General features: G+C 32.0%; 2 protein-coding genes across 7 annotated transcripts in view; one reads left to right on the top strand and one right to left on the bottom strand.

Annotated features, from left to right (window-relative positions):
- Positions 1-11,283, top strand: part of LOC148621390 (exoskeleton protein RP43-like) — a 28,466-nt gene extending 17,183 nt beyond the window's left edge. For 3 of the 5 annotated variants that reach the window (XM_088575684.1, XM_088575682.1, XM_088575683.1), the window contains exons 2-9: positions 5,044-5,120; positions 5,921-6,017; positions 6,614-6,723; positions 7,062-7,229; positions 7,517-7,607; positions 8,382-8,500; positions 8,908-9,111; positions 9,329-11,283. In XM_088575684.1, coding sequence (XP_088431810.1) covers positions 5,051-5,120; positions 5,921-6,017; positions 6,614-6,723; positions 7,062-7,229; positions 7,517-7,607; positions 8,382-8,500; positions 8,908-9,111; positions 9,329-9,729 — 1,260 coding nt within the window. In that variant the 5' untranslated portion in view covers positions 5,044-5,050 and the 3' untranslated portion in view covers positions 9,730-11,283. Of the gene's footprint in view, positions 1-478; positions 933-5,043; positions 5,121-5,920; positions 6,018-6,613; positions 6,724-7,061; positions 7,230-7,516; positions 7,608-8,381; positions 8,501-8,907; positions 9,112-9,328 lie in introns of those variants that run through there. The other 2 variants (XM_088575686.1, XM_088575685.1) reach the window with 2 other exon arrangements.
- A 1,268-nt stretch (positions 11,284-12,551) lies between these two features.
- Positions 12,552-16,905, bottom strand: LOC148621391 (uncharacterized). 2 transcript variants are annotated; one of them, XM_088575679.1, is made up of 4 exons: positions 16,887-16,905; positions 15,593-15,702; positions 14,617-14,817; positions 12,552-14,082 (listed from the first exon to the last, which is right to left on the bottom strand). In XM_088575679.1, the coding sequence occupies exons 2-4, from the start codon at positions 15,612-15,614 to the stop codon at positions 12,650-12,652; spliced, it is 1,656 nt and encodes a 551-aa protein (XP_088431805.1). In that variant the 5' UTR covers positions 15,615-15,702; positions 16,887-16,905; the 3' UTR covers positions 12,552-12,649. The 2 variants fall into 2 exon arrangements, with proteins under 2 accessions (XP_088431805.1, XP_088431806.1); XM_088575680.1 differs by lacking the exons at positions 15,593-15,702; positions 16,887-16,905 and adding an exon at positions 15,119-15,502.
- Between the last annotated feature and the right edge of the window lie 8,060 nt (positions 16,906-24,965).

Here is a 24,965-nt window from a genome sequence, read left to right on the forward strand (position 1 = left end):
TTCATTCTTCTAAAATCATGTTGCCCGTCTGTTTGAGTTATGAAAGTTCCTTGTCGAATTCAGTAAACGTTATAAATATAATACATTGTCGCTGCAATTTCGCACATGACGCAATTTCACAAGAACGATCTGATACTTCAAATTGCACCTTTTAATAAAACAATATTGTCTTTTGATGATAATTCAGCTTTAATCCTTAGTCCTTGTACTATGGATTAATTCTTTCCCTTTTTCACAATAAAAACTTTATGACATCATTTGACTAGCAACATTGGTTTATTATTTATTTTAGAAACGCCCGCTATCAATTCAATCGAGGACACATATTAAAGTTTAATTTGTATAAATTCCTCTTATTTTAAATATTATTATTTCGTATTTGCAATATTTAAGATAGGTATCTAATTTAACCATTGACGATGTCTAACGTTGAAATTCTTATATGTCGTAATGTTCAGTTTTAAATCTGTGAAATTTAAATACAGATGAATAGAATACAACATCAATATTTCCAATCGGCCAATGTCTGATTTTAATCCGTTCTTCGGACACAATATAAACGAAACCTTAAAGTACCGTAAATGTTTGTTAATTCCCTCTAACGAGTGGTTCAAGAGGACTTGCTTTTAAAAAACGTTTTGTAAACAATGATTTTATTTTCTTTCGTGTATTGATACTGTTTAATATCTTAATTGCAATGAACAAATTGAACGTGGATTTTTTTCTAATTTCTCACGACTAGAACAACTTGAAATTTTATTTTATTTGCATTTTAATATTAAGCGTAAAAATCGCACGGTTTCTCTAAATCTTAAATGTACCTGGCTCACCTGAGTTTCTGTTTGAGATAATTTCAACCATACCTGCTGACTTAAAATAATGACGTGATAATATGTTGTTGGATTGTTGTATTCAGCTTCTTGTAAATAAAGGTAAGAATACGGTAATATCAAATTTATATTTCGTGCATGGTCAGCCACACTGCAAATGATATTTTGTTCCCTTTCTCTGGTTACAATTTTTGTTGTTTTCATTGTATGGACAACATCATTTGTGATTTCCTGACAAAATTTAGATTATGAATGCATATCTATATGTAATTAAACAATAATTAGAGTTTTAAAAAAATTATAGCAATGATTATAATAACTTAAGACGTATATCTTCTTGATTATATTTTTTTATCATTTTTTTCTAAACTGATACTACTTTCCATTGCAACTATATTATATTTGATACATTCCCGCAAAAAAAGCCTATTCTAAATAAAGTATAAAACTGCTGTGATTGAATCAATTTAAAGAGTGGAATTTCAGTGGCACTAGAGCCAGGAGTCAAATTAATTGTTGAATTGAAACACACTTTTGACAGTAGTATTTATGGTAGGGGTTTTAGTGTTTGTTACATCTTGGAAGTAATATACAGCATGTACACTAAATTACATTTATATCAATAGATCACTTATTTATAATTTATATTTTCTTATGATTGTGATGCGTCCTTCACTTCTAACATTGTACAATAAAGATCTGTTAAGGAGGTAGACCTAATGTAAGGGACATAACTCTTGAAATCAGTGATCATCTGGGAATGAAATAAAATATGTTTAAGGAGGTAGACCTTATGTCAGGGACATAACTCTTGAAATCAGTGATGTATTTGTATCATATTCTATTTAGCAAAGCCCATCAGATGTTCATTTGAAACAGAATGAAATCAGTCCAAGTTATTTAGATGATTACATGAGATTGATGTAAGAGTAATCAAGGGAACCAAGGTTATAGCGGTAATCAAAAGAATGCAATCCAGGGACAAAGACCAGACATGGAAAACAGACATACACAACAAAGAACATAAAGTAACTAAAATCATACATACAAAGTAACAAAAGTAAATGAGCAACTCGGACTCCACTAGAAACTGGGAGCATGGACCAGTAAAATTGTAAAATGCTGAATACAAACGTTCCAATGATTGTTAAGAGTTGTGTTCCTTACTCTATGTCTACCTCCTTCAACGGATTCTTGGCCGGCTAGTTTGGCCGACTTTTCGGTTTAAATAGTAGCAAAAATATCAATATCAATATACATTATGTGGAATTAGACAAACGTTCAGTTCTCAAATTGTGCGGGTTATGAAAAGTTTATGTTCGTACTTCCTGAATTATCATATTTGTTTTGTATTTACGTTAATGGGGAGGAATTTGAATGATGAATCGGGGTTTGATAATTTCCATACTCCAAGAGGTTATATTAGACCTCTGGAGAGGCTTAATAAGTCGGCCAGAGGAACAACCATGTAAGTAGATTAAAGACGTGAACCGTTACTATTCGATTTTATCCCCTGTAATAAGTGGATAAAAGGACTGGATGTTGAACCAATTATAATGTATACTGTCGTCACGTCACGGATGTAGTCTGCTAAAACTAAAATAAATACTTTTAACAGGTGTTGAGGACTGCTGAATTGGTGTATTTCATAAATGAACTTAATTGACTATAGTTTATAACTAGTTTTTTCTTGAATTTTTGTGCATGCGTACATACAATTATTAAAAAACGAATTTGCTATTTAAGGCATTTTCAAAACATGTATTAGGGTTATGTAGACAAATATGTAGCTTAGGACCAGGTACAATACCAGGCTGCGAATGCATTGGGAAATTCCAAACTTCATAATAATCATGTGTAATTGTGGTGTAACCTATAAAGCATTAAGACAAATTTACATAAAAACAAATAAATACAGCTTGTTTATGTATATGAAGACATCAATTGCAAGATAATAAATTTTATACTGCACTAAACTCCATAAAAATATAGATATTGTATTACTCATATACTTATTGGGATGATATGAACCTGTAATTTTCTATGAATTAATAAAATTATTTTGTACTTAATTGTCATTAATTGTATAAAACTGTTATAATATTAAATGACAGGTGTAAGAATTTCCAGCATTTAAAAATAAATAGATTCAAAATGTTAATAAGTGAATTTATTACAGCTCGGTAATAAATACATCAATAATGATCTGTAAGGAGTATTAAATCATTTTAATAATTCTTCAAGTGATCATTTTGTACTTTAATCACTATAATAGTTTGACTCATGGCACGGCAGCTCGCTACGAATATTTTAGCATAATTCAACAATAACTTAATTATACCTTATTAAATTGTAGTGTTACGTTAATTTTAATTTTAAGTCCAAAATTAAAACGATACTAAAAGACTTATGAATTAAGCCATTTGCCTTTTGCATAGATCTCATGCACTTATATACATAGAATGTAATTCGATAATTGTTCAAAGTAAAAATACAAATAATTGTTAACAAAATCGTTGGATTTCCAAAGGTACTTTTGGGGGCCTAGGTATAAAGAGTGCATTTTTTATATAACACAAGCTCAATACGAATGTGTATAATTAAACAAATCAGATATTTGTCGAGATACTCGTTGGAACTGCATAGACGTTGTTGTTGAATACAACATTCTGAATGTCTATTTCGTTTCGTTCCTAAAAGGAGTGATGATTCGATGTTTCGCTCCCCTCGTTCAAAGCGATCGTTTTATAACGGTGATATGGATGATAGCATTGCAAAGTGAATGTAGCAAATATAATTATTACCGTAAGCTTACAACATAGAAAGACTCTTTTAGAGAAGGGAGACAATTGAAACCTTCATAGTAAAGTCGTTAAGTAGCACTCCAGCTAAGAATCATGCAAAATGTGATTCATGGGTAAAAAGCTACATATTTTCATTTTTTTATATTTTGTTTGAATTGCCATACATTAAATTTTTTATATAACCCGTTTTCTTAGGAATCAAAAATTATATAGATTGCACTGTATATTTCAAAATTAAGGGAGACAACTCTGTAAATGACACTCAAATACAATAAAATCTATTGGATGTTAAATGTTGATTATTACCTAAGAACAGGCAGATTGAATGAATAATTACACATTTCATAGTATAGACCATTAAAACAACTTAATTACAAAAATAGAAATATGTATCATTTTGGGGGTGTTTCATATTTTTCAGAGTTTGTATGATTCTTACAAAGACAGCTACATAAATGTTGAAATATTTCTTGATATCGCTATTTTAGTAGTTTAGTTTATTTTTATTTTTACAATTTTAATTGCATTTGGTATCGATAATAGATCAGTTTCAGATCAGTCATAAATCTGTCAAAATGATCTATTAAAGTGGTGATCGTTTCGTTTTACCACGTGATCACTGATCGGTTCATTTATTTTATAAAATGAATTGATTCGTTTTTCCATTTCACAAATTTACTTAATGATAAGATCTCCATATAAATAAATATCATCTTCCTTTAAAATTTGTCTTATTATTGACATACAAAACGTAAATGTTATATTTTAAATTCAAATTCAAATTAAAATAAATTTATTATAGCATTATGTTAGATTGTTTTACACAACAAAACCGCGATTAAACGGTCACTAATCATCGCTTATCGATCCGCCCGCAATTAGTCGATAATCGGTCATCGATCCGTGAAATGGTTGCACGGCTCGGTTCAGGAACTTGAAGTGTCATTATGGTAGCCAAAAAACAGCGGTATTAGAATAAAGTTTCTTTAACTTGAAACTTTGCGTTCTTTCGTCTGATAACACTAGACATTGCATGTTACAGAAAAGTCGCTTAATTCAATTTAAAATTGCAATGCGTAACGTTTTAAAAAGTCATTTTAATATACGCTGTTATCAAACAAAATCAATTACATATGTAAATTAGATAACAAATATTCACTAAACATCCATTTTACCCAGTCTATTTCACAATTTGATTTTTTATATTAATATTTTGTACTGTATATCCTGGCACATTATGTCACCTATTGGTATGGTTTCAATCAGTGCTCACTAATGTTCATCTTTAAGATAAACCCATAATTATTCAAATGTAAATAGTTAATATTAAATGTCAACACAGAATTATTCATATGAATAATTACTAATTGAAACGTTATGTTTTAAATGGGATGTTGTTTTCTTTTTAGGTTGCCAATGTTCTTCAAGCCACCGTTTTCAAAAGTAGTGTGTATAATCTGTGTTCTGTTAAGAATCACTCAATCAGGTAAGGCATTGTACTTCAGTACTTCGTTTTGTTTTGATGTTTAAGAATACTTCATGTCTTGAGTGGCTCACTCAATCAGGTAAGGCATTGTACTTCAGTACTTCGTTTTGTTTTGATTTTTAAGAATACTTCATGTCTTGGGTGGCTCACTCAATCAGGTAAGGCATTGTACTTCAGTGCTTCGTTGTTTTAATTTTTGAGAATACTTCATGTCTTGAGTGACTCACTCAATCAGGTAAGGCATTGTACTTCAGTACTTCGTTTTGTTTTGATTTTTAAGAATATTTCATATCTTGAGTGCCTCACTTAATCAGATAAGGCAATGTACTTCAGTACTTGTTTTTTTTTTTTTTTTTGTATATCAAGCATATGATATACTTTGCCTTGTTCAATCGTCTTAACATATACTCTTTTACATTGTGTATGATTTAAATAGGTACCAGGGACAACCATTTGTCTCTGACCAACTTTTAAGTTCACATATAACTCATTAAGTGATCGAAACATGACCCAAACAAAAAAATGTCAAATTATACTTGGTTAACCACTTTAGCTAAACTATTTATAAAATATCATTACATAATTTTAGAAGACATTAGAAAAAGGATAGACGATTCATTTAACTTAAAAACAATAACACGATCTAATTAATGACCCTTTATAAAAATTGATAGGCAATGTTTCTAAATAATTAAATAACGTATGAGAAAGGAATAAAAATACGTAGCCAATATATGCAGTATTCATCATGAGATTGCATCCAAGTAGTGTCTGTTGGATATCATTTATTCTTTTTTCAGTTTTATCGTCATGTTCCGGTTCAACAACTACACTATCAGCTACAGATGACATTTCTACTTTCACCTCCCCAGGATACAGCTCTGGGTCGTATGACAAGTAAGGCTAATAAAGAAACTCAACGCTATATTAAGTGGGATGCAATGGGTTTATATGCAACTCTGGTTTAAGAAAAGAAAGAAAGCTCTACGAGAAAAAGGATACTTAAATTAGTAAACGTTGTATATGACCGTTATTGTATTTTAGTCAAATGCATGAGCCTTTTACCTAGGACCTCCTTCTGAGACAGTTTATTATATCCCTGACTTTTCCCTTGAATATCCTCATTTCTGAAGTCCTGGCTGTGCCCATCTAAATAATACAATTGAATTATAAACTTCAAGAGGGAATTGGTTTGCTTACCTATAATATCAACACTTTATGATACTTTTTTCCTGTTTGGACATACAAACAATCATGCATGTTATTTGTACGTTCTTGATATTAATCAACATTCAATTTTGAATTAAAAGGTAACAAAATGAATGCATAGAAACAACAATATTCTAATAGTTTTCTTTGAAGTCATTATTGAATATAACAGATAATGCAGAATCACAGGTGTTCAGAAAGCATTTACCGTCATTTTCCTTCCTTTCATCAGAGTCATTGTGTTTCTTATCATTTTATGTGGATCATTATGTTTCTTATTTTAGCGACTTGTCTTGCTCCTGGTTGATCGATAGCGGAAGTTCAAGTGAGACGCTTGTTATCCTCATTACACATTATGCCGTCACCTCACCAGATATCATTGTCATCCACGATGGTATGTTTTTTTATTTTATTGTTGTTTGAATGATATGTATTATTATTAAGATTGCATGAGTAAATAATGATATTCTACAAACTTTTCAAAGACCCTTTTTGGAACCCAAAAGTACGATGGCTAAACTATTCGAAAGCGTCTGTTGTTTTATATCACATGTAAAGGAACTTACATGGGACAGTCTATCACACTCAGTCAGCGAGGTGTCTTATATTTGTTAATTGTAACTAAACGTTTTACAAGAAAATATTTTTATTTAATTCTGATAAACGCCTCAACCGTATCGTGTTTTCTACATAGAATTTGTAAAAGAATCAATGTGCATGTATATATTGTAGGGTTTTCCAGCAACAATTCAACACTAACAGCAGGTTCGGGATTGTCCGGGACAGGTACTCATAAAGACTACGTGACAACGGGTCAATATGCCCTGGTTTTGTTTACAACTGATTCATCAGGACAAGCCCAGGGATTCACACTGCAATATCTTAAAGCCAGTGACTTATGTGAGCAAGCATTTACATTTAACTCATCAATGTACTTAAATAGGGGTTAATCGATATGTTTAAAAAAAATTTTTTGTCTATATAGTGAGAATTAAAATAATCATTTAAATTGAAAATTGTAGTTATTGGAGACGGATTTTAGGGGAAAGTACAGAAATAGTGTATGGGGATGTAGTAGTTATTCAGTAGGACGTTTGGTGACAACTAAGTAAGTGGGAAGTATACCATTTTCCAGTGGTACACATTTCAGTTTTATCATAACGTATTTACCCATTTATTGTTTATAGCTGGAACCGGATGCACATCAGCACAAACACTAACTGCTACCAGTACTGATCAATATTTGACGTCACCTTTGTTTCCAAACGCATATAGTGGGTAAGTAAATAATATCAGACAATAAACGGTATATAACATATGCTCAGTTACATGTTAAAATCTATTTCACATGCAGTATTAACCCAAGACTCCTATTTCACCCTAGTGATGTATGTTAGTACACGATGTATGGTAGTACGGGACAGCTCATTTAGGTGATATTATTTAGGATAAAAGATCCTTTTTTTTTCAGACCTCTCTATGCATACATTATCTTTCCTGTATCAATTTGGGTAGAGAACAGAGTCTGAGACGTTTGTATACTATTGATTTGTTGTGACAAATATCGTTAATTTGATCCTCTATCCCACAAAATAACTCTTAGATAAGCTGTCTCGTACAACGATGCTTCGTATACTAAGTTACCACCTTAGATTAATCCTACGAGGAGGAATGACCCGGCCAGCAAAAGATATATTTTAGTAAAGCCTAGCTGGCCGAGTGGTCTAGGGCGCTGAACTTTGTGCAGGCGATGCTGCCATAGATGTCACAACAGTATGAGTTCGAGTGAGTCCTGCGGAGGAAACGACTAAAAATTTGCTTCGCAAGTTTGACAGTTCTAACATCTTTAATTTTGATTGGTTCGTTCTGAAATTATATAATTGTCACTGAATATGAAACAAACCAACGAAAAGATCAGATAGTAACGTAACGACAAGAAGTTTATATAGATTAAAAATTAAACAACGTTTGTTAGCAAAATAAAAACTAATCAAGAGATCATAGATCACTGAGATTAATTCATTATTCAATATGATTGCACATTATTTTCAGGAATGCAAACTGTAGGTGGTTGATAGAAGCACCTGAGGGGACTGTTTCCTTTGAAGTGTTTTTAAGTGATATTGAGGCCTCTAACAACTGTATATTTGATTATCTTAAAATATATGACAGTAAGTCAATATAGGGTAGCACGCATACATATATATGCTAAACAGATATTATCATTGAACCAAAGCATATTACATAAAATATTTTTTATATTCATATTGTGAAGTTCTATATGTTGTATACGTTTTTTAAAGAGTAAACTCACAAATGTGTTTCAAACGAAAACTAAAACACTAAACAAACTCTAATATAATATTCAAGTAGATAGGAGCTTAGAAATAAATATTTTGCAGATATAACATTGATTCAACATTTATTTTCGTGATGTTAAAAAAAAGATTCATATTAAAACAAAATACAAAATTTCTGTTGAAAGTGTTGATGGTTCAAACCACGAAAATTGACACCATCGAACAAAAGCACTTCTATAGACTTGTACTTGTTAATCTTCAATAAATTCTCCTTTTAGGTTCATATATGTGTGAAAATACGTTGACTGTGAATGCTTGCACCAGATACCCTGGAACCACAGCATCATATAGCAGTAACGGGACCAGTGTTCTCGTTATATTTGTCTCAGACGTTTCCGTAGGATTTAAAGGGTTCAAGTTAAAGTATTCACTCATATCACCGACAACTGCAGCCACTACAGCCGCTGCATCGGAGGATTCAAGTAAGTATCAGATGACACTTAACAATCGAAGCTTTTTAATTAATGGCTTTCTATTCATGATTTGTTTCAAATATCATATGGAAGATGCATTCCGAAATGAAACAAAACTTCTGTTACCGTAAATGCAACTTGGGTAATATGATACCTATATATAGTATATATATATGTTTTACATTACTTGGAATTTAGAAATAACTTTTTGTATTTTTTTTGTTAGGTTTTATCCTGGGATTAGGAGTAGGAGTGGCAACAGGGATAATTTCAACTTTAATGACAATTGGAATTATCCAAATAATAAAAAGTAGATTGCAAGCCTCAAAGCTTGGTTCACCACGGGTAAGGAATGTTATTCCTATGCATACACCCACGAGGATAAATAGTTCAAGATCAAGCTTGGTGAACGGACATTTGCCCAATGGTTTTGCAATGAACGGACACATACCACGTTCAAAACGAATATCTGACGCAAGTTCAAAGTCTTCTTCGGGAAATTCTTCCAGAACTGGAAGAACTCCATCAACAGGTCCAAGTTCACCTGATTATGCAGATATGAAAAATACAATTACAACTAGTATCAATAACAATGATTATGACCGAAATGGGGTGCCCGTTTACTAAAATATCTGTCACTTGTTTGCTCAAAGATTAATACCAATTTGAGAGTCCGGGTTCCATTTCAATTTGGTATTGACGAAGAGTTTATCATTGGGTACACGTTTTGATGTCTTATCAACCAGAAATGTACTGAACATGTTTGTCAAACATATTTTTAAAACCAACATTAATATAATAAGACGGTTTTGACGGGTACAGTAAAGTGTAGAATGATTTAAATTGTCCATGGTTCATAGTTTGAATAACTGATAAGGTTTAGATGTAGGTTAACGCATGTTTTATTATGCAGTTGTTTATATTTTTTTTAATTTAAGTTGGCGAATTTGAATATAGATAATAATTATTCTTCAACATAATTGAAATACGCTTCTGAAAAAATAAAATACAGACTAATTCAAAAATATCTTGGACATAAAATTAACGTCTTTTTTGCATTCAGAAGATATTGATTTTAAATCGAACACTGATTTTTTCTTTTGTCTCTATGTCTGATGCAGGTGCACCATGAGGAAGTTGAAGTTGAGGTGGAAGGTAACGGGGTTGTTTGAATTTTTAATGAGCACGTTGGAAAATTGCACGTGAAACTGTTTTCTGATAACTGACCTTTCACCTCTGTAATACTCTTTTACAAAATTATGTTAATTCTACCTCATGCACTTCCGGTTGGTGTCTCAAGCACGTGACAAAGCAGGCAACAGGAAGTCGGCTGCCGCCATTTTTTCAACAGACAAGATGGCTGTCGATTTTGATGATAGCTATATAAACTGCGATTTTCGATTTTGTAAAAGTATCAGTTGAACGATTCTCATCAGAATATTATATAAAAAAGTGTTGTGTAATATAAGTTTCAACAATACTGTTTTATGTATTAATGTATTCTCATTGCCATCATCTCTTAGTGCCAAATATGTGTTGTTCAATAATGTTGTAAGACGAAAAAAGTAATGTGTGTGGAGAACAGATTTGCATTGATACGAAATGTTCATTTTGATGTGTTGACATTCCGCACACATTACATCATGCTAAGAAAGAGAAGAAGTGGTATTTAGTGTTTGTTGTAGCCATGGAGCAAACAAGTGACATGTATATTAGTCTTCCAGATTTGCCAACTTAAAGTCTGCATTCAATGAAATCAAACCCCCTGAAATATACTCATCGAACAAGTTATTATTATTTTTTTCATTTCACATAGTATGCGATTATTTGTGAAATCAGAATTAGAATTTTTAAAGTAAATATTTCATTTAATTATTTTTTGTAGTTTCCGACAAAGATCATGATGATATGGTGTGATCTATACAACGATTTTTCAAGTTAAAATATCCTTGACTTTATTAACGACCTTACAGATCATTTTCAAATCTAAAAAAAACAAATGCAGACTCATAAAAAGGGAGACAATCACTGCCGGGTTGTTGCAATTTACATTGTTTAAGCATTGTAAATATCATTTGTATATTTGTAAATAAACGTTGTTGAAGATTATCATCTGTTCTAACCATGTTAAATTGTTATGTGTATTATATATAAACTTTAGAACATTAAAATTGACATTTATGTCTTGTTTGTTGTTTTCAGTCTTACTTCGTAAATTAAATCTACATTCGTTTGATATTTGGCTGTATACCAAACTGTCCTTAAGAAAGCATTTAAGCGACTTTTGAAAAAGATCGGAGAATGTAGAATTATTACCAATCGGAAACCTCCGGGAAACATTGTATGGTTTGTTTAGCTTCTGTTGATATCATCACCACATAATCGTCATTACAATTTGATTTACCGGTATGGAATTTATATTTCACAGATTAGGCAAAACAAATTTTAAAATTGGTTTGTAAGTCTTACTGGATTGAAAACATACCGATCTTGACGATCACTTGCAGTGTGACGAGTGTCGTTAGACATCATTACCCTTCCATGACACCCCATGTAAGTAAACCCTGGTTTTGTGTGAAAGTTAATATGGCACTTGGTTAAGTTTCCGTTAGTTTCTTGTTTTCGTCAGTTTTATATGTCATTGTACTCTATTTTGTTTGTTTTTTACGATGTTTTTTACCGTTTCGACATGTATTTTGATTTTGGTGGCTCTTAATTGTCCTTCTGTTTCGATGCTGCACGAATGTTTGCCTATATCAGGTAAACAAGGGATGTTTTTTTTTTATTGTAATTGAATGTCCAGTACCACAATGAATACAGTCTAAAGGTCTTTTTTATCAGTAAAATTTTCTTTATGGGTAAACATGCAAATTGCATTCAGTTTAGCAATTAATTAGATGTTTGAAATCTAGAGTGGATCCAGGATTTCAGGTAAGGATATAACTAGAATTATCAATGGCAAAGGGAGGCTAGAAAATTGGTTAGAAGTTAGGTACTTCTCTGTCTAAGAATCAGGCAAAATGTGTATAAGGTGCGGCACATGAAGTAAAAATACACAGAGATTTTATTCCGTTATCTAATTATTTATACCTCATAACCTCAAGAAATAACTGTCAAAGTTTTTGTAAAGTTAGCCTTTTTAAGATATTGGTAATTTAAATTTCGTTGAAAAAAGGAAATGGAAAATGGCGGGAAAATTTATATAGGCAGTTAAAAATATCCACGTCACCAATGCTTCAGGATAGATTTAAATAGCTAATCAGTTATTTTCTAGATGTATTTGAATATATTAGAGGCAAGAAAGAAGACCAAATTGAGATAAATGATGTGCCAATCATTGCCTGGTTCTTACACAGAATGGTACTTAAGTTATCCGGCAAAAATAGGATCCGTCCCCTATGAATCCGCGTCTGAAAATGGCGGATTGCGTATGATGTATTTTCGGCAACCATAATTAATACATTTACTCACTTAAAAGTAGAACATACAAAACTGGTTTTCCAGAAACTGCATGAAGTTTCTGTATTTTTAGACTTTAACATAATGATTATTGAAAGTTCAATTGTTTCTTCAGAGTCTGTATTCTATTTCCAGTGTTTGTTGGTAAAGACCCAATGTTCTGAACTTCGTCCAAGTTATTATGAATAAATGATTTTGTTGTTGTAATCTTGCCTTTGATGTCTTTCTTCCTAATAGAAAAATTACGTTTCTTACTCTCCCTACTCTTACCCAATGTTTCCAACCGTTTTAGAATATTTGCAATATTCTGACAATTTTCAGAAATTGGAGATTCTTCTCTACACTGTTCCTCTTTGTTTTCGTCATCTTTATTATCATTATGGTTTTGTAGTTTAGCAGGCATTCTACTTAATTTCACATAGCGTGGTATTCTGGATCTAACTGTTATTATTGGTTTTGCTTTCTCATTGCTGCGTAATATAGATTTAGAGTATTGGCCAAGTACTTTTGACTTACCGGTTGCAATATGGTCATTACTCGTCGGCGCTTCTGCTTCATAAGACACCACTAGATTGTGATTTTTTATACCTGGCTTATTTTCAGGACATCGTGACTGATATTCATTGTCTGTTGCTTCGGTTTGTCTGTGGGTGTCCGTTTTAATTTCTCTTAGACAACCTTTTTCTTCTATTTTATTTGCATTGATGAAGACATTTCTCTCAGTCTGACTCAAAGCTGAGTTTGAAGAAGTTGGCAGATGAATGGAAAGGTTATGTACCTTTTCTTGGTTGTCTGGCATATCAACTTTATCTGCAAAATGGACAAATTCTGTGCTGGGTAATTCGTCTATAGCTTTTGGTTTTTCAATACACCATGAAACATGCTTGTGTTTCCTTTCAATACCTTCTTGTACTGGGGCTGTCATATAATTGGTCATACTCTTACATGAAATAGATGAAGCTGACTTGCCAGTTTTCCGTCCAAAAGGTCTGGTGATGTCGAGAATACTTGGCATGTTTTGTATTTGTCTTCTTGGTGTTATCTCGCTTTTTGGTCGTCGCAATTCATCGCGGTTCAATTTCGCTTCTTGTTTGAAAATATCTTCGTGACTTGTGGCTTCCTCTCCAAGATCAGCAGTTACATAATTCAATGGATACAAATCGTTTCTTTGAATTTCCGTTTGTGTACTGTTTTCTACAAGGACTACACTATTTGTTTTGTTATTTCTACAAGATTGTTCAACGCCTGATATCTCATCTAACTTATCGTTACTCTTCTCGGATATATTTTGATTCTGAGTACTGACAAACTCTCTTTTATTGAGCTGTTTGCATGTTTGGGTTGTAGTTGAAGACGTTTGTCCATCTTTTCCTATGATTCTGGTTGTATGAGAAGAATACGTTCTTAACTGTTGATGAGGAAGCATACATTTATCGCATAGACTTTCTTCGCAGTCTTCGCATAATGTTGTTGCAAGTGATCTTTTGCCCTTTAGTATACAACGATCACAGTTTGAACCCTCTAAAATGTATCAAATTTCGTGTTAATGGTCTGCAATAATCATTACCATATTATGAATTTAAAAGATATCGTAATCGAAATGTCCTCAGAAAATTTATAGAAAATGCCAATGTCAAAAATTATTTTACTACTAAGGCGCTTTACAACGGACTGTCAGAGACCAGTAGTACAGATTCTGGCCTATTGTAATTGATTCCTTAAATTTTAGTTTTTCGGGACATTAGATTGGTCATTTGAATTTGTTTTGTTTTAATTTAGTTCACTCGAATCGCTTCCTTTTTTATATACGTATGCGTCAATGTTTGTTTGTTTGTTTGTATTTTTATTTTGTAATTCCTTGGTTTTGTTTTTGATTTTTTGTTGAGTTGAGACTATTTACTGTCGTTAAGTTGGTAATTTTCCGCTTTAAATTTGATATTGATATTTTAAGCGAAACTGCTTAAACTTATTATTATCCACAGAACGTTGATAGTATGCTGAATTGCATTACATCAAAACGCCGTGATTTGCTTAATTTTCTGTGGAATCAGTTACCTTCTGAAGTTTTATGACATTTGATATCGTTAGAAAGAGCATCTGTATCATCAATACTCTTAAGCAGGTGAGTAGCGTATGTCCTAAGTTGTAAGTGCGGCTTCAAACATTCATCGCACAGTGCTTCATCGCAATCATGGCACAGCATTTTGGCAAATGCCCGCCTCCTTTTTCTTGGACATCGACTGCAGAAAAGCTTATCTATGCGAATAAAATTATAAATGTTTTGATAGTATTTAAACATTTACATATGATACAAAAACATACAACTACCATGAAAAATGTCGAATCCGAACCAAAAATAAAGAAACCTGTACATACAAGTCAAATTATTAAACTTCTTTATGTAATACGATTTCAATGCATTCTGTACCGGTATGACATTAACCTCATCATTACTGTACAAATTTGAATGACCGAAAAGTGTAAGGCTTTACTGTACTGTAAATTTCGTTTTATAGCAATATTTTGTTACATGTATTTCGGAATTCAGACACTTTACCTCTGACAAAAGGACAATTGTCCAATTTCGGTATACAATATAGAGAAGGAAAAGTCTACATTATCTGATATTTTCACGAATCTTCCATATATATCGAAGGCACAACCTTCTTCATCAGGTCAAATCAAAACATCCCAACTGATGCAAAAAAAAATGCAATTCTAACGTCATATCCATGTCTTTATACACAGCATATTCGTGAACATATAATGTTTTTCTCTCCATGTATGATTTGTGTTTAAATATACATCATCTAAAACATTTCCAACAGACGTAAGAACAGGCAAGTCATTCTTAATTATGTTCTCCATAGGTACAGCACTGAGTGAATATATTGGGATAGCAACTGAATTCAACAACTGCATATTATGACGTTAAAAGTTACACAGTGTGTGAAAAATAGAAATTATCAAGTAACGCAATAATTTCTAAACAATGTAATAATCATGAAAAAAATATTCGTTTTTCACATACCTGTAATGTATCGAACCTCCATTTTTATCAACACTAGATCAAACCGTTTATAATTAACATTTGTTCTTTATTACAGTCAAAATGTTTGCATTTGTTGCGAACCACTACCGCTGAAAGGGGAAAATAGACGAAACAATGAACAATAAACAATGAAGTTACAAATAAATAAAAACAACGGTTTAAATGGGTATCGTATTTCAAAAAGAATTTGAACACAACTTAACCTTTTATATGAAAGGAAATCTATATACCATATACACAAATAATTTGATTCGTCCAAACATCTTGAATAAAATCATGTTTTTGTTTTTAATTTGTGCATTTGTGCTTACCAAAAAAACCTTCATTAACGTATTTTGTTAATGTATTTTTTTTTTATTTTTTTTTTATTGTTTCGTTGGTTATATTATTTAGTGTATGGGTCCTATGACTGCAATTTTTTACCGTTGTGTCTTTTAAGTTATTGCAAAAAGCATAGCTTATTTTCTACTTTGTTACTAATCACTGGACTGTGAGTCCAAGGTATGGTAAACATGTGCAAATATACATGTGTAATTATTGGTAAAGTGTACCAAGTTATTCGAAAATATCACTAAAAACATTTGGCGATTATGACGTCATCAAAAAATTCTTAGAGTCTTGCATGAAAATGAAGTAACACACCAAGAGTGTGTAGTCGCGTCACTCGGTGTTTTGCTATAAGTATATTAAAATTACCCAAATGCCATTATTAGATTACCGTTAAACAGAATAGTGTGTGTGTGTGTGTGTGTGTGTGTGTGTGTGTGTGTGTGTGTGTGTGTGTGTTTGTGTGACAAACTCACAGTTGATGTTAGTCATTTTAGTACAAGTAAAAGAAGGTGATATTTATATAACCTAAGACCTCGTAATTTAGTTTTACAATGCCATGTTTATAGGTCCACCAATAATGTCTAAATGCGTTGAAATAACAGTTTCGTTTTCACAATAACCTTGCCAATCCTGTGTATAGAAATAGCTGCATTTACTGATTTTTTGTCTGTATGTTACATTACATTCATTTATAATTTAAAAGTAATTTCTTTTTCGGCTTTATGGACTTATTTAAGGTTGCATTAATGATTGGCCGTGTTCCTAACTTCCGTAATTAATTAGTTGTCGTTGAATAGAGTATGTCTAAATTATTCAATTGCCATAGTAACCATAACATTTCATTTGTGTTTGCCTTTATACTGAGAACGGCAACGTATGGTGATGCTACTGTATACTTATGTTTCTAAAAATAAATTCCAAAATAACAGAATATGTTACCTACCTACTTCCAAATCAAGTACTGGAAGATCGATTAAAAAAAATATCCACATACGAAATGATGCGTTAATAGTCATTTAAAAAAAGGCAAAGGGTATTTACAAAAAAAAACGATTACAGAATTGATACAAATTGACCTGAAATGTGAACTAGAATAGAATTTTGTAATATACAAATAACTATGTGTAAATTTAAAAGCCAAATAGGATACTAATCCTACCGGTGCACCTGGTCCACGCTCCACGTTTTTAGTCCGAGTTGTCCGAGTGTGTCTGTTTTCCATGTCTAATCTTTGTCCCAGGATTGCATCTGTTTGATTTCCGCCAGAATATTGGTTCCCTTGATCACTCGTTAATAATGTTTTTAGAAAATAAACATTTCAATTTTGTCGATTCTAGTTAGCAATTAAAATCAAGAAAGCTAGCAATTACTGTAATTATGGGTTAGGAGAAAATGTGACATATTATTGGTCACATGCATTATTAATTTAAAATATAAAAACTTTTTTTAACTTGGGAATTTCCTAGTTATAGGTAAGAATAATAAAAGTGAAATTACAATTTATGTCATATTTAAATTTCAAGTATTCAATCTTTTTAAGGCTGATTTTATCAAATTGACATATGCAAAAATAAATGAGTATGTAAACACTGATTGTATTTATCTGTTGTATCATGAATGTATTATATTATATATTACATAATTATCATATTGAATTTGAAAATTTTTGCATTGAAATACATCGTTACCGGTCGCCATTATGAACTCGTGGATCGTTACGGTACATCCATGAAAACAGAATTGTTCAACATGTCATTGTTTTCCTTTCCTCTTTCGTCTACACCGGATACTAAGTCTGCCTCATATCTTAACCTACACTTATGAATCGATGGTAAAGGAAAACTATTGACCAAACTTTACGACAAACGTGATGACTTTTCATTTAAAATTGTCAAATTTCCTTTCATCTGTGGCAACATCCCTTCAGCTGCTGCATATGGAGTGTTCATATCATACGTTATGCCAGAGCTTGCCTAGACTACGCAGACTATGTATCGTGCTAGAATTCTAACAAATAGGCTTCTTGAGAAGGGTGATGTTGCTACAAGATTGAGGTCATCACTACAAAAGTTTTATGGCCGTCATCATGAACTCGTGGATCGTTACGGTGTATCCATCTGCGCCATGAAGACTGATTTATTCAAAGTGTCATAGTTTTTCTTTCCTCTAGTCTACCCCAGACTTGACTTTTTATGAGCAAATCGGCGGATGTTTCCAGAAAAGCAGAGGACGCTTACCCTACCGGTGCACCTGGTCCATGCTCCCAGTTTTTAGTGGAGTCCGAGATGCTCATTTGTTTTTTTTTACTTTGTATGTATGATTTTAGTTACTCTATGTTCTTTGCTGTGTGTGTCTGTTTTACATGCCTGGTCTTTGTCCCTTGATTGCATTCTTTTGATTACCACTATAACCTTGGTTCAATTGATTACTCTTACAATAGAATTTTTCTTAAAATTACTCATAGATTAATTTTAAATATTTTAAAAAATAGAACTAGTAATCTGAATGATTATCTATCGAAACTTCATATTAAATAACAATTAAATTTTAATAAAAAATCAGAAAAAAAGTAATGTCATTTGCTGATTTCAAACAAATAGAATGACTAAGTAACAGTTTTAGACGTCGTGGAGATACTGAGACAAAACACAAAATATAAAACTGTCCCAAACAGTAAAATCAACCAATGAAGAAAAAAAAAAAAAAAATATATGCCAAAACAGTGCGTATCTGTTTGCGTTAATTTGGTCTAAAAGTACGTCGATCGTTGATGGAACCTATCATTATACACCGTCACAGGATTGCGCGAATTCAACTGACTCGGCTACGAATTCGATGGCATAGGCTAACAGTACTTTTTACTGATGAATCTAAAATCAACTTGCTATTTAGCAACTTCTTATCCAGGATATGCAGAAGGCCAATAAACAATATTCGGATACGTGCGTAAAGAACACAGATAGCTTTGGTGGAGTAATTTACTAGGAACGCATAATCGTTCATGGTAAGACAACTACAACAAGGTGCTCTCCTGTTTCTCCGAAGGCATCCTTTTACCCATGTTTTTGTTGACAGGACAACACTCATGGTCACGTGCATAAATTTCAACTTTTTGGAGTATACCAGTAATACATATTCATTCGTATGTTGCCATTGCCCGCAATATCAGATTAATCTTTTATCGAACATCATAGAGAAATATTGTGACAACGTGTCAGAAAAGGCAAGTTTCACTGCAAATGCTTGTCTTATTCCAAAAGTACTTGTAAGGTAATGGAACATCATCCATCAAGACGTTATTCGACATTTAAATACCAGTCCATATAAAATTCAGACACTGCCTATGGCACAGGTGATTCATAGGTTAGGAAAACCCACCGAACAGATAATTTTCTTTTTGGTCTTCAGATGCTATATTTCTAGGTAACATTGGTCTTTTCTATATTCAGATCTGCACTTTGAGAAAGAGTAATCGAAGGAACTAATGTTCTAGAGGTAATCAAAAGAATGTAATCCAGGGACAAAGACCAGACATGGAAAACAGACATACACAACAAAAAACAAAAAGTAACTAAAAAATACATACAATGTAACACAAGCAAATGAGCAACTCGGACTCCACTAAAAACTGGACCAGGTGCATCGGTAGGGTAAGTGTCAGATGGATACACCGTAATGATCCACGAGTTCGTGATGACGACCACAAAACTTCTGTAGTGATGACTTCATTCTTTTAGCAACATAAACCTGTTCCAGACGTCTACTTGTTAGATGTCTAGCGCGATACAACAAGAAATTCATACATTCATCTCGCACTAAAATCAACCAAATCAAAGCAAATCAAGAACGATAACTCTTGCAATTTCTTCCAAGTTCTAATTTCATGTAAAATTTATATAAATTTTATCTGAACACCCAAATGAAAGACTGATTATGAGGTCTTTAATTGAATCTAAATAGGAAATAAAAGTAAAGTTGGTGGGCTGTTTACATGCTTGAATCACCACCTGTCTGATTTTTTATAAAAACTGCTAGTTAATTAATTTCATGCGACGAAGGTGTCAGGCCGTCATAAAACAAGAGAGGTAATCATAAACGACAAAGACTTTTGACATGAATTTAGTACCCATCCAGTTAAAATAGTCCAAATATTGGCAAAATATACTGTGCCGACAATGGTAGGACATTTCATATCCGTCAAAATCCAAGTGCATGGTCTCAAAATGAAAACCGGATACAAAGACGATCTATATACACAATATAGCGAGCCGAGTTAAAAAGATTACATTTAAAAACTGGAGATAAAGAAAGCAATAAATCACATAAAAAAATTGAAGCACTAGCAAAATGTACTCCATCCGAAAAAAAAACGGAATTGACATCAGATGTTCAGGAAGGAAAGACATATCCTGTTTAGACATTGGGACCCGTCATATTCACTTAGTATGATCCGGTTTTTGTCTAGCAAAAATATCAAACTATGCAACAAAAGTGTAGTAGTGTTTAAATAGAGAAAACTTGTCGCCTCAATATGATGTTAGCGAACTATTTCGATGAATCATCGTTATATATTTTCTGTTATAAAACTAAACTGGTACAACCATGTAATTTTTCTTTTTACTCCCAGTTTTTAGTGGAGTCCGACTTGCTCATTTGTGTTTGTTACTTTGTATGTATGATTTTAGTTACTTTATGTTATTTGTTGTGTATGTCTGAATATCACTTTTACATTGGAAAAGCAAAAAACTAAACAGCCAGAAAAAGTCAACACTTACGTGTAAACAGAATGTTAAATTCGTCTCTTTCTGTATCTATTTCCACTGTCACTATCGCTTTCCCAGAGATTGTTTTGAAAACCTTGAAAGATTTAGGTAGCATACGTCTACCATGATTAATCATAGTATAACCTTGGTTGTTTTACTTACTAAAAATTCAAATATTGATATTGTTTTGGTTTTGTTTGTGGTTTTGTCTTGTTTGTTTGTTTGTTTGTTTTTATTCTATCTGAAATGTATAATGTATTTGTGAAACTTAGCTGAGAGATAAAGATGTAATAGTACATTAATTGTAGAATCTATAGTTCTATCAATTTTAATAGCCGTCAAAAAGTACAACTGAAAAAAATCATATGTGTTTTAATTCTTTACTAACACTCTTTGAATTAGCGTCATTTGTTGCTCTTACTTACGATGAAATTCGTGTGTTCAGCCAAATAATTTTAAAATACAAAATATTTTAACAAAAAAGCGTATTGTAGTTATATACCAAAAGAAGTGGATACGACTGGTCTGTTATGGCTTCCAAAAGAATACTTCCTTCACCATCATGGATTGTAAAATTATATCCGAACCTGATTTACAATTGAGACATATAACTCTACGAATAATCAGAAAATTCAAAGCATAGTGTGGTTTTATTTTTTTTTTTATTATTATTCTTTTTTTCTTCCGCCATTTCAGTATGTGAAGTATTTAATTGGCATTGGACAGAATATTTGATATTTGATATCATAAGTCCAAATCCAAGTATTTTGACATTTATTGCTGATATTATTTCTCCGCAAATAATGATATAAGGAAATAATAGTGGTAACCAGCCTACACTAAACCATCAAACAGTTAGTACATATATAATTTCATGTGCTGGAGTTTGTTTTGTAATATTTTGTTTGTTTGGTTTATTTTTTAATTGTGTCTTTGTTATGCTCATTCGACTCTAATGTTGTTCATGATAGTACATTTCAGACAGGTTCAATGAACTTTTGTTTGTTTCGTGTTATAGATACATTTGTAGTATGCATAAGTTTTAATGTTATTTAGATTTGAATCCCTCTACACAGGCAAATGTGCCACACATGGAAATCATATGGTTTGCATCATATGATTATCATATGAATCGAGCACCATATGATAATCATATGTTTCATATAACATATGATAATCGCATGGTTATCATATGATAATCACATGTTTTTCACAAACATATGATTATCATATGTTTTCAAGCCCATATTATCATATGAGAAACATATGATAATCATATGACTATTACATGATAAATATCATATGATTTTCATACGATTACCATATGATTATCATATGAATGGAGCACCATATGATTATCATATGTGGTTGTGTATAAATTAGATCATTCGTTTTGTAATTTAATGTTGTTCAAAATTTAAGGGTCTTATAAGGACCTTCTAAATTTTGATACGAGAACAACATACCGTTTTGTAACAGATCTTATGCTCAAACCTGATAGACTTGAGATATCAAGATCAGCTCTACGCATGGTCATAGTCAATTCTGCATGAGCTATGACTTTTCCATCATCTGCTTTGAGGGAAATATCCTCCGTTTTGGAACCAGAAATGATTCCTGCATCGATATTAAATTTAGATAATCTCAATATCCTACAAGTGTATTGTTTATCATTTTCAACTTTTATAAAACGTGTATCTTTTGACAAAAGGTACACGATCTAATCCATTTTTTTTAATAAATCATCAATTCACTTCTGATATTTGAAATCTTTAACTTAACTCAATGTTAATTGGATAAATTCATATCATTTAAAGAATATCCTTTGAATTATTTTTCCGACAAATATAATGCTGAAGTCCCACACTATGTTCGAATGGTTTGATCAGAAGGTTCAAATCTTAGTTATTATAGTTTTTCCTTTAGACTGGATTTGACTGGGAGATAACTGTCTTTTAAGATTTGAAAGAGTAATCAAGGGAACCAAGGTTATAGCGGTAATCAAAAGAATGTAATCCAGGGACAAAGACCAGACATGGAAAACAGACATACACAACAAAGAACATAAAGTAACTAAAATCATACATTTAAAGTAACAAAAGCAAATGAGCAACTCGGAGTCCACTAAAAACTGGGAGCATGGACCAGGTGCACCGGTAGGGTAAGCGTCCTCTGCTTTTCTAGAAAAACATTTTTAATACTTAGCCATAGAAAAATGGAATAGACCGAGGGGACATCTCTCTACTCATTGAATCAACGAACAAAATCAGAAAGAGAGAAAAATGGAATAGCGCGAGGAGACATCTCTTTACTCATTGAACCAACAAACAAAATCAGAAAGAGAGAAAAATGGAATAGCGCGAGGAGACATCTCTCTACTCATTGAACCAACAAACAAAATCAGAAAGATAGAAAAATGGAATAGCCGGAGGGGACATCTCTCTACTCATGGAACCAACGAACAAAATCAGAAAGAGAGAAAAATGGAATAGCCGGAGGGGACATCTCTCTACTCATTGAACCAACAAACAAAATCAGAAAGAGAGAAAAATGGAATAGCGCGAGGAGACATCTCTCTACTCATTGAACCAACAAACAAAATCAGAAAGAGAGAAAAATGGAATAGCCGGAGGGGACATCTCTCTACTCATTGAACCAACAAACAAAATCAGAAAGAGAGAAAAATGGAATAGCGCGAGGAGACATCTCTCTACTCATTTAATCAACAAACAAAATCACTACGTTTAAACTGAATGATAAATTCTTTAATTTAATTCAATTTAACCATCTCAATTCTAGAAAATGACTTAAAAAACCTAGTAAATATCTGTTTGTTTTTCACGTATTTCCTTTTATATTTTAAAAGAGTGTTTCGGGGAGGCGATTGGGTTATATTAAAATTGTTCAAAGAATATCTGATTTTAACTTTCAGAGTACAAAATGTTGCAGGAAATAGCATTTAAAATTCGCTTCTATCTTCAATTGGATACCATTAAATTTACTATTGTGTGCAATTAGAAATATTTTCAATTGTAAATGTGTTGATGTTGATGATGTTGCTATTGGTACTGTAATTATTCATTTTTTAAACATAATTTCCTGTAAAATAATATCTTTCTTATCAAATCAAAAAAGACCGCAACTGAACTATTGTTCTTGAAGCAGACTTACTAATTTACAATTTCATTATACTCTTACGTGTAGAAATGTATAATCAAAGGCATGGTATGTACTGTGTTATTTCTAATAACATTTGAGAAAGAGGGGGAAATGCAACTTTGTGTTATAACACCAAACTCATGCAACTTGCATTTGATTTAATTCAGAATTAGGTTGTTTTAAGCATGGTATTTTACATCTTAAGATATTTGAATTTGCACACATGAAGTTTTTTTACCTGCTGAGTAAATTGGTCGACCGACCGTCTTTGTCTAAAACAAAAACATATTAATGCATTCAAAATTCTAAATCATAATGCACGCTATATGTTTGTTCAATGGTAAACTAAAAGAAGCGATGGCGTTGAACAACTAATAACATGAATAAAGCGGATTTACAACTTTAGATCAAATGAAATTCTTAGCAATATCATTAGAATTAAGTGCAAGAATTTTATCTATGCAAACACTAATATCTATGTAAAACCTCAGTACTCATCTTTATACTGATCGAGATATATTTTTACTTAACTATAGAACAACGCTATATCCTAGAACATCACATAAAAATATCCTAATAAAGTAAATGTAAGTCATGTAGATTTTTCATTTAGCTTTTTTACCTTTCAATAAAAAACGTACATAATTAGTTTTGGTTACTGCCTCAAGAACTGGTGGAATGCTCTGCATACCAACTAGTGATAACTGCAAGAAAACACAACATTGAAAGTTGTGTATGAAAAGAATCGTTAATGTGCAAAATTACTAGGATTATGACTACTGTTAAAAAATATGATTGGAATATGTGGAAATAAACTTATTGTTATATGAAACAGGTAGCAGAAAAGGATAATTATCAACAACTGGAAGTTGACAGTCATATTGAGTGTTCACTGTAGTGAAAAGATTTGTGATTTGGATATTATTCTGATATTATTTTTCTGTGTTTGTTTGTTTTGTTTTGTTTTGTTTTGTTTTTCGTTTGTTTTATCATTCGTTTACAAATTGCCTAACTCATATTTTCATTCATTCCGTTGTCACGTTTCTTAAAATCAAGCTTATAGTGAATGTATGGGGTAGACTTTGGCAGACTTCCTGATC

The sequence above is a fragment of the Perna viridis genome, chromosome 3, assembly GCF_037379345.1.
Source record: "Perna viridis isolate PV_CMFRI_1.1 ecotype Kerala chromosome 3, ASM3737934v1, whole genome shotgun sequence".
NCBI lineage: Eukaryota > Metazoa > Mollusca > Bivalvia > Mytilida > Mytilidae > Perna > Perna viridis.

Coding starts and splice junctions, on each gene's coding strand:
- LOC148621391 (XM_088575679.1), bottom strand. CDS start 15,614: ATGGAGGTTCGATACATTACAG. Junction 14,818..15,592: donor GGAGGTTCGATACATTACAG/GTATGTGAAAAA, acceptor TTATTCGCATAG/ATAAGCTTTTCTGCAGTCGA. Junction 14,083..14,616: donor ATGTCATAAAACTTCAGAAG/GTAACTGATTCC, acceptor GATACATTTTAG/AGGGTTCAAACTGTGATCGT.